This window comes from Falco cherrug, chromosome 10 (genome assembly GCF_023634085.1).
Source record: "Falco cherrug isolate bFalChe1 chromosome 10, bFalChe1.pri, whole genome shotgun sequence".
Taxonomy (NCBI): domain Eukaryota; kingdom Metazoa; phylum Chordata; class Aves; order Falconiformes; family Falconidae; genus Falco; species Falco cherrug.
In genome coordinates, this window is record NC_073706.1 from 17,316,442 (window position 1) to 17,327,338 (window position 10,897).

Genomic DNA, 10,897 nt, shown 5'->3' on the forward strand with positions numbered 1-10,897 from the left:
CCAAACCCCCTGTGCTCTCCACCAGGGGTGCAGGGTGTGTGCTCCCCCTTCACCCAAGGAGGTGGCTGCAGCAACCAGCTCTCTGTTCCTCCTCCAGATAGAAGAGCCGCCGGTCACCCTGAGCATGTCCCAGGACAGGGAGAGACATTGGGTTGCTTGCCCTTTTATCAGCCCAGCCTCTGGGATGACCTCAGGAGTGGGAAGAGGGACACAAAGGGGAGGGAAGAGCCCAGTTCTGCCTTGGTCTCCTCCCTGGGGTGGACAAGCAAATGCAGCTCTTTCCTCCACAGCTTGAGCAAGGTGACCGGGTGAACGCCTTGGCCTCTGCTCCTAGCCTGGGAGGGGATTTCTCAAGCCACATGAAAGGGAGGAGAGGAGACGCCAGGCATTTCTCCCCTCTTGATGACTGGTGCTTCTGGTGAAGAAAAGTGAGGGCAGGTGTTCTGTTTCCCTTTGCAGCAGGGCTGCAGAGGCACAGGGGATGGGAGTGGGTTCTGTCCCCGAGCCAGCACCAAAGATTCAGGCTTTCCAGTAGTTGGGACATTGCCTCTCATCTGCTGATTGCGAGGGTAAGTCCTCTGAATCAGCACCTTGGGATTTTGTAATTTCACTTCACTCTGCCTCTGTGTCTTTCCTTTGACATCTCTGGCCCACCTGGCTGACCAGGCTGGAAGGTGATTTCCACTGCTGATGTCCCTCCACCTGCAGGCTCCCTGTCAGAGCATCTGCTTGCACCACAGCCTTGGCTGGAGAGGAAGGGGGTTTCTTCTCAGATTTGCTTTTGATCCCTGCTCAATAAACTCCCCTTCTCCTTCCTCTGCTGTCTCAGCGTGGCTGGGGCACGACAGAAAATATTACTCAGTAGAGTGGAAGTCAAGACAGCCCACCATGTCCCAGGGCCAGTTATGTCTCTTCTGTAGGGTTGCAGAGGTCTTCTCTGAAGCTGAAAGTGCTTCCCATGGGGAATTTTCCAGGGACGGGACCAAGGGTGCAGGGGCTGACATAGACCCGCAGGTGGATCACCAGGCTGGGGTTGGATTTAAAAACATGACGCAGAGGTAGCTGGGTTCTGGAATCGGCAGGCAGACCCCTCAGTCAGCATCTGGATCCATCTGCTCCCGGTGAATTTAAGCTTTCCAACTGACAGCTCGGATCACTGTAATTCCAAAAGATTGTGAGGGGTGAGGGAGGAAACATCTCTATTTTTCTTCTATTTTTATGAGCATATGATAGCACTTTGATACAAAATTACTTGTTTTGCTGTATCCCTTGGTATTTAGGGCCAGGCTCCAAACCACCCGAGGTCAATGGAAAGACTGCCACTAACCTCAGCAGCCACTGGCCCAGACCCATCATCAGGCACTTACTTTCTTGGTTTGCATCCATTTTGCATGCAGCAAAAACGGAGAAAAGAAAAAACCACCCTCACATGTCAGATCTATCTGCAAAGCCATGGAAAGTATCAGGGGATGATACCGCATTTGAAAACTTTATAGGTTAAAATCTACAGCGTCATCTAGACTCCTATTCTTCTGCAGCGCCTGAAATTTCCACCCACTTTGGTTGTTTTTAAGAACAGCTAGTATCTCCAGGCAATCAGGCTGGGATTATTATAATTGTTGTTCGTGTGTGTGAAGTGACTGACGCAGATGTTTTTACAATGGATGCTTTATAAAATGACAAAATACTTTCAAACTAAGTAGGCAGCATCGTTTGCATGAAGGACAGCTTCCCAAGCACCCACTATCAATCTTCCCCTTCAGAAGCCTGCTGTGTGTATGCCCCACTCCTCCCAAAAGGCGTCAGCGAGCCGCGAAAACACCATTTCTCACACACAGGGCCACAGTAGATTTTGAAAACCTGAAACAAGGCCCGGCGCAGGGCTCTGAGCTGACCAACCCCAGCACCGCATTGCCAGAAGAGCTGCTTTGCAGACAGCACGCTCCCCAGTCACTTATCCTGCATGCTTCAGTGCCACAGCGCCAGCGACCATGAGCAGCATGGCGCTCCCACCTCGCGTTGTGGCCTGGCAGCCTTGCCTGTGGGCCTGCAGAGCAAGGGTGAAGGCTGGACGGGCCAGGCTGATGCCCACGCCCCTGCCCTGCAGGGTGGTGGCGGGAGGGCGTGGGGCAGCCTGTGGCACGGTGTTGTGCCCACAGCACGGTGTCGGGCCTGTGGGTCGGTGTCGGGCCTGTGGCCTGCCACCTCACATGCTCCAAAGCCCAGGGGCTGCCTGCAGCAAAGGCCTGAGCTGAACGCCATGTTGCAGTAGGCCATGAGCCTTCTCTGCCAGGCTTCCGGCCGGCACAGAGGAGGGCTAAGGGGGATGGCCAGGGTCACAGCAGGAGTGCGGCGGGGGGGGGGGGGGGGGGAGGGCTCTGCTAGGCTCCCGGGCGTGCAGGCCGCAGCCCCGCGATGCCGGCCCTGCCATAGCGGCACACCGCCCCTCCCCGCCCGGTCCCGCCCTCACGCCCTTCCTGCCGCTAGCCCCATTGGCTGGCGGGGCGCGATTGGCTGCCGGGTGGGCCAATGGAGGCTGCCGCTGGGCGGGGCGAGCGGCGAGGCCACGCCAGACGTTGGGCGCGAGGCACGCACGTGCTGGGCGGCAGGGGACCACGAGTGGCCGACCCTCCTCGGCAGACCCTCCTCGGCGGCAGGTTCGCGGCGGGCCCGGGGCTGCCCGCCCACAGCGGGGGGAAGGGGGGCGAGGGCCCAAACCCCCGCCCACCGGGTTCCCCCCGGCGGAGCGCCGCGGGTGGCGCCCCCTGGCGGACCAGCGGAACCCCGGGGGTTTCCCGGTCCGGTGGCTACACGTGGCCGGTGCCCGGGCCCGTGGGGTGCCACACGGGCACTGCATGGGTGCACAGGCTGCCCGGTGCTGTGTGCAGGCATTGCAGGGTGATGGTGCAGCAGTGCTGACTGTTGCACAGCTGCACGGGCGCTGCAAAACATGCCTCCGCCCATGCTCCTCTGCAGGCCCCACTACATCCTGGTCCCAAACCATTCTGGCCAGTCCACTACGGGGATGGTGAGTGCTGGTCCCGGGTCCCCAGCTCTGCGCTGTCCCCACAGGGTGCCCATGGGCTCTCCATCAGCCACCCCGAGGCTGCTCTACCGCAGCACCCGCCTGCTCCGCAAAGCCTTCCAGCAGCTCCACCAGCAGCAGCAGCGAGGGGATGTTTTCTGCGATGCAGTCCTGCAGGCTGAAGGTGAGCAGGCAGCATGGCTCAGGGAACTGGGGGGCCAGGAGCCGCAACCTCCAGGAAGGGCAGCCAGGGCTTTGGGGTGGTGACGGCCACTGCACTGTTGGCTTTGCAGGCGAGGCAGTGGTGGCCCACTGCTGCGTCCTCTCCGTCTGCAGCCCCTTCTTCATGGAGCAGCTGGGCCAGAAGCTGCCCCCCCAGGGTTGCAGGGTGGTGCTGGAGCTGGGGGGGCTGAAGATCGGGGCACTGCGCAAGCTGGTGCACTTCCTCTACACCGCTGAGCTGGAGGCCACACAGGAGGAGGTGCAGGAGGTGCTGGCAGCTGCCCGCCACCTTCGTGTCACTGAGCTCGAGTCCCTGGAGCTCCGGGAGGGACGCCTGGTCAGGCTGGGACCCCAGCGGCAGCTCAATCGCTCCTGCCTGCGTGCCCCCCAGCATGTCTCCCCCGTGACAGTGGGTCACAGGGCTGAGCCCAGGGTCAATGCCGTCCCCCCGTGTGAGGGGCCACGCACTCAGGGGACCGTGCAGCCCAGCTCCGTGGGGCGGATGAAACTGCGAAAGGTGGAGAGCTGGGGGTGCTGGGAGGTGGTGCAGGAGAGGCAGCCCCCCACCGTGCCCAGCACGGTGGCAGTGAGTGACAAGGGGCTGACGGAACCGCAGCCACCCCTGCACGCAGGTGCACTGGGGCAAGCAGGTGGGCACTCTCCCCCACGGCGGGCCTGGAGGAAGCAGGGCCAGGTGCCTCCCCCACCCCAGCAGGGCTGCAGGCAAGCGGTGCCTCTGGGGGACCCCCTGGGGGACTCCGATGAGGAGGAGGTGGATGTAGGGACAGTGGAGCCATGCCTGCCCCCCAGCACTGTCTGTGTCTGGCCCTGTCCCTCATCCGAGTCAGATGAGGAGGTGGATGTCCTCACCTAGGGGGGGGCTGGTGCTGCTGCCTGCCCTCAGGGCAATGTGGCAGAGCTGCCCTCACCCCAGGCCCAGAGGCTGCAGCAGCCCCGGGCTACATGGCGTTGAAATAAAGTGTTAGCACTGGTGGAGCTTCGCTGTGGGCTGCCAAGCTTTATTGGGGAATTTGGGGGGGACGCAGGGGGATGCAGGGGCTCCGGCAGTGGCTGCTTGCGGCAGAGCTGCAGCATCGGAGACGGGACTGGGGCTTTCGGGTGTGCCCCACTTCATCTCGCCTCTTCATAGATGCTCACACCGCAGGTGCCAGTGCCGGCTTGGCTGTGGGGAGGGTGGTGGTGCGTGGTTCCTGTTCTCATCCCATCCTTGTCCCCATCCTGTCCCACTCTTCTCCCTGTCCCATCCCCGTCTCCATCCCATCCCATCGCAGTCCCATCCTGCCCCTGTCCCCATCATGTCCCGTCCCTGTTCCCATCCCATGCCTGTCTCCATCCCATCTCATCTTTGTCCCCATCCCGCCTCTGTCCCCCATCCCATCCTGTCCCTCTCCTGTCCCCACGCACCTGGCTGCCACCTCTATGCCAAGCTGCTCTTCAGGGCTTCCACCACGGCCTCCGGCTGGGGGAACTTCAGCTTGCGCGGCGGCCCCTTCTTGATGCCACTCCACAGCTCCACGGCTGGGGAGGGCAAGGGGGGACAGGTCAGGGGTGCCAGGGGTCCCTCCGCCCCCCCACCCCCGGCCCTGGCACTCACTGCTGCCATCCTCCTTCACCAGGGACACCTCGAAGCTGTTCCTGCGCGGCTGCCGGGGGTTGATGTCCACGGGGAGGTGGGCTACGGCCCCGCGCAGGGCCTCACTCACCGCCGCCGCCGTGCGCCCGAACACCCGTCAGCTCTTGCTGGGGGGAGCACAGGGCAGGGGGGTCAGCACCTGGGGAAGGGGCTCCGCACCCCGGGGGTGGGTCGGCACCCCGCGAGGGCACCCCGCCTGGCTCACCAGTGCTCGATGACGACGCGGGGGCCCGTGACCCCCGGGCTGCCCTCGTCCTGGGCGCGCAGCCGCTTCTGCGGGGCTGCAGCCTGCTCCAGTGCCTCGGCCGGCGGCTGCCGGGCCCCGCGCTTCCTGCCGCGGGAAGCCATCCTGCGGAGAGCCCGGGGCCGCGCTGCGGGGCGCCCGCTGCGGGGCGCGGGGGGGAAGCAGTGACGAGGCTCCGCAGGGGGAACGAGACCGGGGCACCCACTGAGGGGGGGGTGAAAGGGGGGCGCCCACCGGGGTCCCGCCACGTAGGGTGATGCGGTGTCCCCAGAAACCCCGCCGTGAGGGGGGGGGGGGAGGGGAGGAACCGAACCCGCGCCTCCTACCTGCCGCGCCGCGTGCCGGACTGGGGCGCTGCGCCGGGCTGTGCCCTAAGGTGAGCCGCAGGAGGGGGGCGGCGGGGGGCGGCAGGAGGCTATCACCGCTGAACGGCACCCGGAGCCCGCGGGAACCGGGAAGGCACCCCCATCCTCCCCCCGCCCGCCTCCGCGGGACCATCTGACCCTTCCCGGGGCAACGGCGAAGGGCCGGGCCGGCCCGCTGTTACCTCCGCCTCCCCCTCCCCGGCAGGGGCAGTGGTTCCGCCCGCGTGCCCCTTCCCGCCGTGCTGCCGGCGCAGGCGCGGCAGCCAACCAGCGCGCACAGCCCAGCCGCGCGCCGCCCGAAGCCCCGCCCCCAGCGCTCAGCCCCGGCCCCTCCACGGACACGGACACGGACACGGACACGGACACGGAGCGTTTATTGTCAGCGATGAGGATGAGCGTTAACCGAAGGCGGGGTCTGTGCTAGTGCCCGTCCCCGCCTGCACCGGGGTCCTGCCCAGCGGGGCTTCCCCGCTCTCCCGGGACAGGGCCAGGACACGCCCCACGGAGCAGGCCGCAGGCAGGGCCGAGCGGGCGGGCAAGCCCTGCGGGGCCGGTGCCACCGGGGTGACGGTGACGCGACGATGGGTGATGGACACAGGGCAGCTTCTACTTGTCCTTCTTGGTCTCCCCGTCGGGGTGCCTGGCAGCCGCCTGTTGAACAGAGGGCTCCTCGGGCCCCTCCTCCCGCGGCTTCGACTGCTTCTTGGCTTTCTGGTAAAGCTCGTTGAGGTTGAACTCCCGGATCACGTTTTCCTGCGGCCCAGAGACAGTGTTGGCACCCCCGGGGACCCCCGCAGCCCCTACCCTTCCCAGGTCACAGGCTGGCTGCCAATCCCCATCCTGCCCTGGGGTGGGGGGTGGGCAGCGGGCTGAAACATCCCACCCACCTCAGAGAAGGTCCAGGAGACAGCCCGACCCTTCTTGTCGATCTGTGGCCGGCGCATGGTCTCTGTCCCACCCTGGAAGAGGATGAGGGTGGGCAGCTGCTTTGTGAGGGGTGAGGTGCTGACCTTGTACCTGCGGTGGGAGGGGGAGAGGCTGATGGTGACCCTCTGGCAGCTGCAGCAGGGGGCTGGGGGCTCCCATGGACTCTGCCCCAGCACGGACCCCACCGCCCAGGCTGTCTTCCCACCAGACCTGGTGCTGACGTCCGTGTACCGGCCGACATCCACCTTCCCGAAGTGCAACCCCGAGCAGTTGTACCTGGGGCGGATGGAGGGACATGGCTGCCAGTGCCACAGGTGACTGCAGGGCTGGGTGCAAGCCCTGGCCCCACAACTCACCAGGGCCCCCGGCAGGCGCCACTCACTTGAGAGAGAGGTCAGCAAAGATGGGGGCGAAGGACTGGCACTCGCTGGACCAGTTGGCAAAGAACTCGACGATCCAGGTCACCCGCTTGTCCCGCTCCAGCTCCTCCTGCAGCAGGGGTGTGGGGCTTAGCAGGGGACACAAGCACAGCCCGCCAGCACCCCCCTCAGGAGATACTCACATCTATAGTCTTGTCGCTGAAATACTTGATGTACTCGGGGCCCATGTAGAGGGGGGGCTTGCACGTCATCAGGAACACTGCAACAACAGCGGCCCTGAGCCCCCCCACCCCCCAGTGCCTGGAAGGCCCAGGATGGGTTTGGGATGAAGCTCCTCCTTTCCCAGAGCAGCCCAGGGGAACCACGGCAGAGTGAGCCCTGGGGCAGGCAGACTTCCTTGAGCCCTGCCTCACCCACTGCTGCCCCCAAGCCCGAGCCCACGGAAGCTCCTCACACCTGCAGCCCCCTCCAGCAACAAAGGCCAAAGGTCAACCCCACAGCAAGAGGGAGCTCTGGCTCATCCAGCCAGGTGGCACAGGGGACAGGTAGGGACGGCTGGTGCTGAGGGCAGGCCAAGCCATGCCAAGGAGGCACTGCTGCTGCCTCCAGTGCTCTGGGCTCCCCCTGGCAGATCTCACCTATGCAGAGCGTGAGGTAGAGCAGGCCCATACGGATGTCGAGGCGGAAGAAGAGGATGGCATTTGCCACTTTGCTGAACATGAAAATGTTCCCGATGTGCTGCTCCACAGTGACTGTGGAAGGAAAGAGGGATAGAAGATGGGACCAGATCCCCCCAGAAGACAAGGCAGATCTTGAGGGAGGGCCAGATTTGGTCCTCCAGACCCCAATCCACTCAGCTTCTCAGGGAAGGTCCCTTAAGCAGCCCCACCCCGCAGCACAGGCCCCAACTCACTGGAGCGTCGGTTCTTCATCATCACGATGGCGCTGAGGAACATGAGGATCTCCACCTCCCGCTGGGACAGGAGAGATGGTGTGAGCAGGAGGCACCCGTGGGACCCTGCAGCCACAGCAGAGCCTGGGAGCGGCCACCAGTGCCAACCACAGCCCTACTGTCCTCCCATAGTCAGGCTGCTCCTGGCCCAGCCTGGCACTGGCATGAGTGGCTGTGCCAGGCCGTGCTGGCCCCAGCTCTCTGCCAGCTCCCTGCCTCCTCCTGCAGCTCCTTCCCCTCTGGATCTTGAGAGGGAGACAGCAAGGAGGAGGCTGCCCCTGCCACAACAGGCACGGCCTCCCACCCTTGCCAGCACCTGAGGAGCCCTCAGCAGTGGGAGAGCATCGGCAGAGCAATGACAGCGGCTGCTGGGCTTCCCCCTCCCTCAGCTGGGCCGGCTGCAGCCCTAGCAGACAGCCGGGCACAGGGGCTCGGGGATGGGTGGCAGAGCCAGGTCAAGCCCGGCAGGCTGCACGAGTGGGAGGGGAGCCAGGCCCGCCCGGGGAACACCGGGGCGGGCACAGAGGGCGCAGGCATGGTGGGGGGGGAGCACGGGGAGGGGGCGGGCTCGGGCTCAGAGCGGGCCCGGGTCAGCGGCAGGCCGGGCCGCCTCACCCAGTCGAAGTCGCAGGGGTTGCCGTCCTCCCGCTGGGAGGGTAGCCCTTGGCAGAGCGGCGGGACCTTGCGGACGAGCAGGAAGGCGGTGGCGAGCAGGGCGGAGAGCGGGTAGTAGGGCCGCGCCAGCCAGCGGCACAGCCCCGGCACCGAGTACACCAGCGCCAGCAGCGGCGCCAGCACCGCCATCTTGCCCTCTGCTCAGCAGCTGCCGCACGGCCGCCCTGCTCCTATTGGCCCGCTCGTCTGCGGGAGGCGGAACGCCCTGCGGCCCCGCCGGCCAATAGCAAGCGGCGCTGCCCGGCGCTCCCCATACGGCGGCGGGCCAATGAGGGGGGAGGAGAGAAGCGGCCAATCAGAAGGCTGGGGCGGAGTCTCCCGTAGCAACGGGGGCAGTGGGCGGGGCCTGAGGGGCGCTCGGCCAATCGCGGCGGGGCGGCCCCGCGCGGGGCACGCCGGGAAGATGGAGAACTTCTCGGCGCTGTTCGGCGGGGCTGAGCCACCGCCTGCCGCCGCCGCCGCCCTGGGCTTTGGGCCCGCCAAGGCGCCGGGCGCCGGGGCCGCTCCGGCTCCCGCCTCCGCTGCGCCGCCGCCGGGCGAAGACGCGGCCCGCAAGGCCGCCGCCGGCCCCTTCTACTTGCTGCGGGAGCTGCCAGGTGCGGGGCGGGGCCGCGGGGCGGGGGCGGGCGTCGCACTCGGCCAATCGGCACGGCGGAGCTGGGGCGCGGTGGTGACTGGCCGCGCGACCGGCCAATGAGAGGAGAGAGTGGCGGACAGGGAGGCGTGAACTGACAGCGCGACAGGCCAATGCGCGCGGGGGGGGGGGCGGGGGCAAGCTGTTAGTTCTCGAGTGGGGAAGTGGGGCTGGGGCGAGGGTCCCGGGGCGGGGCCGGGGGGGTCCCCGACGGTGGGATGGAGCGGCCTGGCTGGGCGGCAGCACCACCCCATCTCCCCCCCCGCGGCGGGCGCAGGCACCACGGAGCTGACGGGCAGCACCAACCTGATCACGCACTACAACCTGGAGCACGCCTACAACAAGTTCTGCGGCAAGAAGGTGAAGGAGAAGCTCAGCAACTTCCTCCCCGACCTGCCCGGCATGATCGACCTGCCCGGCTCCCACGACAACAGCAGCCTGCGCTCCCTCATCGAGAAGCCCCCCATCTGTGGCAGCTCCTTCACCCCCCTCACTGGCACCATGCTGACGGGCTTCCGCCTCCACGCTGGCCCGGTGAGCCCGGGGCTGAGGGCTGGGGGGCGGCCCCTGGGGCAGGAGGTGCCCGGCCCCGCCTGACCAGCCCTGGTCTCCTCTCCCCAGCTGCCTGAACAGTGCCGGCTGATGCACATCCAGCCACCCAAGAAAAAGAACAAGCACAAGCACAAGCAGAGCCGCACCCAGGATCCTGTCCCCCCAGGTATGGGGCTGCGCTTCACCGCCGCAGCCGTCCCCTCTTCCCTTCAGCCCCGTGGAGGCCCAGCTCATCCAGCCCTCTTGTTTCTCCAGAAACCCCCTCAGACTCCGATCACAAGAAGAAAAAGAAGAAGAAAGAGGAGGATCCAGAACGGAAGAGGAAGAAGAAAGAAAAGAAGAAAAAGAAGGTGGGTGGGGAGAGCCGCGGCCTGATACCCAGCCTGTGCCCACCCTAGGGGCCGTCTGGCAGTCGCAGGGCCTGGAGCCAGCGCGCGGCCATTCCCCAGGGATGCTGCTGTCAAGCAGGAGGTCTCACGGGATACCTGTCTGTCCTTCCTCTGCAGAACCGGCACAGCCCGGAGCACCCAGGGGTGGGCGGCTCCCAGGCCAGCAGCAGCAGCAGCTTGCGGTGAGGCCGTGCCGGCGCCGCCCCGGGAATCCCCCAGCCGGCGGGAACAGCCTTGACTGACCTGGGAGGGACTCATCCCTCTTGTGGCGCTCGGCACGGGGGCACGGGCTGGCCTGTCCCCCCACCCTGGCAGAGAGGACACCCCCACAGCCCCCCACTTGTGTCGTGCTGCCAACTGGGACCAGGGGACACGGACTGCTGGCACTGAGGTTGCCAACCTTGGCCTTTTATACCAACACAGCCCGGTGCATCAGGGCCTCTCCTTTTTAGTCACCTTTTGATTAAAGTCTCTGCTCTGAGGAGGGGCTGGTGGCAGTGGCTGCTGCAACCCTTGGCCGTTGTGGCGAGGCGAGGAGCTGAGACCGGGGGTGTCCATGGGGCATGCGGGATCTGCGCTGCCCTGACACGCTGTGGCCTGGGATGGAGTATCATGGCCGAGCTCCCAGCCCGTCTCCTGCCCAAGCAAGGGTGAGGCGGGCTCCGACCTTGGCTCTGGCTGCTGGGCTGGGTTGAGGGACTCTCTGCTCCTCTGCCCATCACCTCCCGGGCCTGGCGAGGACAGGAGTGACCCTGGAGAGGCACCGTGTCGCTGTGCAGAAGCAGCTGCTGGCAGAGCACCCCAGCTGCCATTGCAGGCACTGGGAGCTCCAGCAGCAGTCCTGGCATGACACCAAAGTCCTCCTTTGGTCCCAGCAT

At 65.8% G+C, this 10,897-nt stretch overlaps 4 protein-coding genes across 7 annotated transcripts; 2 read left to right on the top strand and 2 right to left on the bottom strand.

The window, feature by feature from the left end:
* Positions 1 to 2,443: 2,443 nt before the first annotated feature.
* On the top strand, positions 2,444 to 4,243 carry BTBD18 (BTB domain containing 18). The gene is made up of 3 exons (XM_055722227.1): positions 2,444 to 2,657; positions 3,073 to 3,209; positions 3,319 to 4,243. The coding sequence occupies exons 1-3, from the start codon at positions 2,530 to 2,532 to the stop codon at positions 4,119 to 4,121; spliced, it is 1,068 nt and encodes a 355-aa protein (XP_055578202.1). The 5' UTR covers positions 2,444 to 2,529; the 3' UTR covers positions 4,122 to 4,243.
* Positions 4,244 to 4,245: 2 nt separating this feature from the next.
* On the bottom strand, positions 4,246 to 5,718 carry SELENOH (selenoprotein H). Of its 3 annotated transcripts, none has more exons than XM_055722233.1 (5): positions 5,472 to 5,718; positions 5,107 to 5,286; positions 4,863 to 5,008; positions 4,673 to 4,786; positions 4,246 to 4,430 (listed from the first exon to the last, which is right to left on the bottom strand). In XM_055722233.1, the coding sequence occupies exons 2-4, from the start codon at positions 5,247 to 5,249 to the stop codon at positions 4,686 to 4,688; spliced, it is 390 nt and encodes a 129-aa protein (XP_055578208.1). In that variant the 5' UTR covers positions 5,250 to 5,286; positions 5,472 to 5,718; the 3' UTR covers positions 4,246 to 4,430; positions 4,673 to 4,685. The 3 variants fall into 3 exon arrangements, with proteins under 3 accessions (XP_055578208.1, XP_055578209.1, XP_055578207.1); XM_055722234.1 differs by having other exon boundaries at positions 5,107 to 5,349; XM_055722232.1 differs by having other exon boundaries at positions 5,107 to 5,717.
* Positions 5,719 to 5,865: 147 nt separating this feature from the next.
* On the bottom strand, positions 5,866 to 8,615 carry TMX2 (thioredoxin related transmembrane protein 2). Of its 2 annotated transcripts, XM_055722229.1 has the most exons (8): positions 8,385 to 8,611; positions 7,731 to 7,791; positions 7,456 to 7,569; positions 7,000 to 7,076; positions 6,820 to 6,926; positions 6,648 to 6,713; positions 6,398 to 6,527; positions 5,866 to 6,263 (listed from the first exon to the last, which is right to left on the bottom strand). In XM_055722229.1, the coding sequence occupies exons 1-8, from the start codon at positions 8,571 to 8,573 to the stop codon at positions 6,117 to 6,119; spliced, it is 891 nt and encodes a 296-aa protein (XP_055578204.1). In that variant the 5' UTR covers positions 8,574 to 8,611; the 3' UTR covers positions 5,866 to 6,116. The 2 variants fall into 2 exon arrangements, with proteins under 2 accessions (XP_055578204.1, XP_055578203.1); XM_055722228.1 differs by having other exon boundaries at positions 6,398 to 6,713; positions 8,385 to 8,615.
* An 82-nt stretch (positions 8,616 to 8,697) lies between these two features.
* On the top strand, positions 8,698 to 10,503 carry MED19 (mediator complex subunit 19). The gene is made up of 5 exons (XM_055722230.1): positions 8,698 to 9,040; positions 9,356 to 9,612; positions 9,700 to 9,796; positions 9,886 to 9,980; positions 10,137 to 10,503. Exons 1-5 carry the CDS (start codon positions 8,713 to 8,715, stop codon positions 10,203 to 10,205), a joined length of 846 nt encoding a protein of 281 aa, XP_055578205.1. The 5' UTR covers positions 8,698 to 8,712; the 3' UTR covers positions 10,206 to 10,503.
* Positions 10,504 to 10,897: the final 394 nt, after the last annotated feature.

Coding starts and splice junctions, on each gene's coding strand:
- BTBD18 (XM_055722227.1), top strand. CDS start 2,530: ATGGAGGCTGCCGCTGGGCGGGGCGAGCGGCGAGGCCACGCCAGACGT. Junction 2,658..3,072: donor CAGACCCTCCTCGGCGGCAG/GTTCGCGGCGGG, acceptor CTGTCCCCACAG/GGTGCCCATGGGCTCTCCAT. Junction 3,210..3,318: donor TGCAGTCCTGCAGGCTGAAG/GTGAGCAGGCAG, acceptor TTGGCTTTGCAG/GCGAGGCAGTGGTGGCCCAC.
- MED19 (XM_055722230.1), top strand. CDS start 8,713: ATGAGGGGGGAGGAGAGAAGCGGCCAATCAGAAGGCTGGGGCGGAGTC. Junction 9,041..9,355: donor CTTGCTGCGGGAGCTGCCAG/GTGCGGGGCGGG, acceptor CGGCGGGCGCAG/GCACCACGGAGCTGACGGGC. Junction 9,981..10,136: donor AAGAAAAGAAGAAAAAGAAG/GTGGGTGGGGAG, acceptor CTTCCTCTGCAG/AACCGGCACAGCCCGGAGCA.
- TMX2 (XM_055722228.1), bottom strand. CDS start 8,573: ATGGCGGTGCTGGCGCCGCTGCTGGCGCTGGTGTACTCGGTGCCGGGG. Junction 7,792..8,384: donor ACCCCTGCGACTTCGACTGG/GTGAGGCGGCCC, acceptor CTCCTGTCCCAG/CGGGAGGTGGAGATCCTCAT. Junction 6,264..6,397: donor TCTCCTGGACCTTCTCTGAG/GTGGGTGGGATG, acceptor TCTGGGCCGCAG/GAAAACGTGATCCGGGAGTT.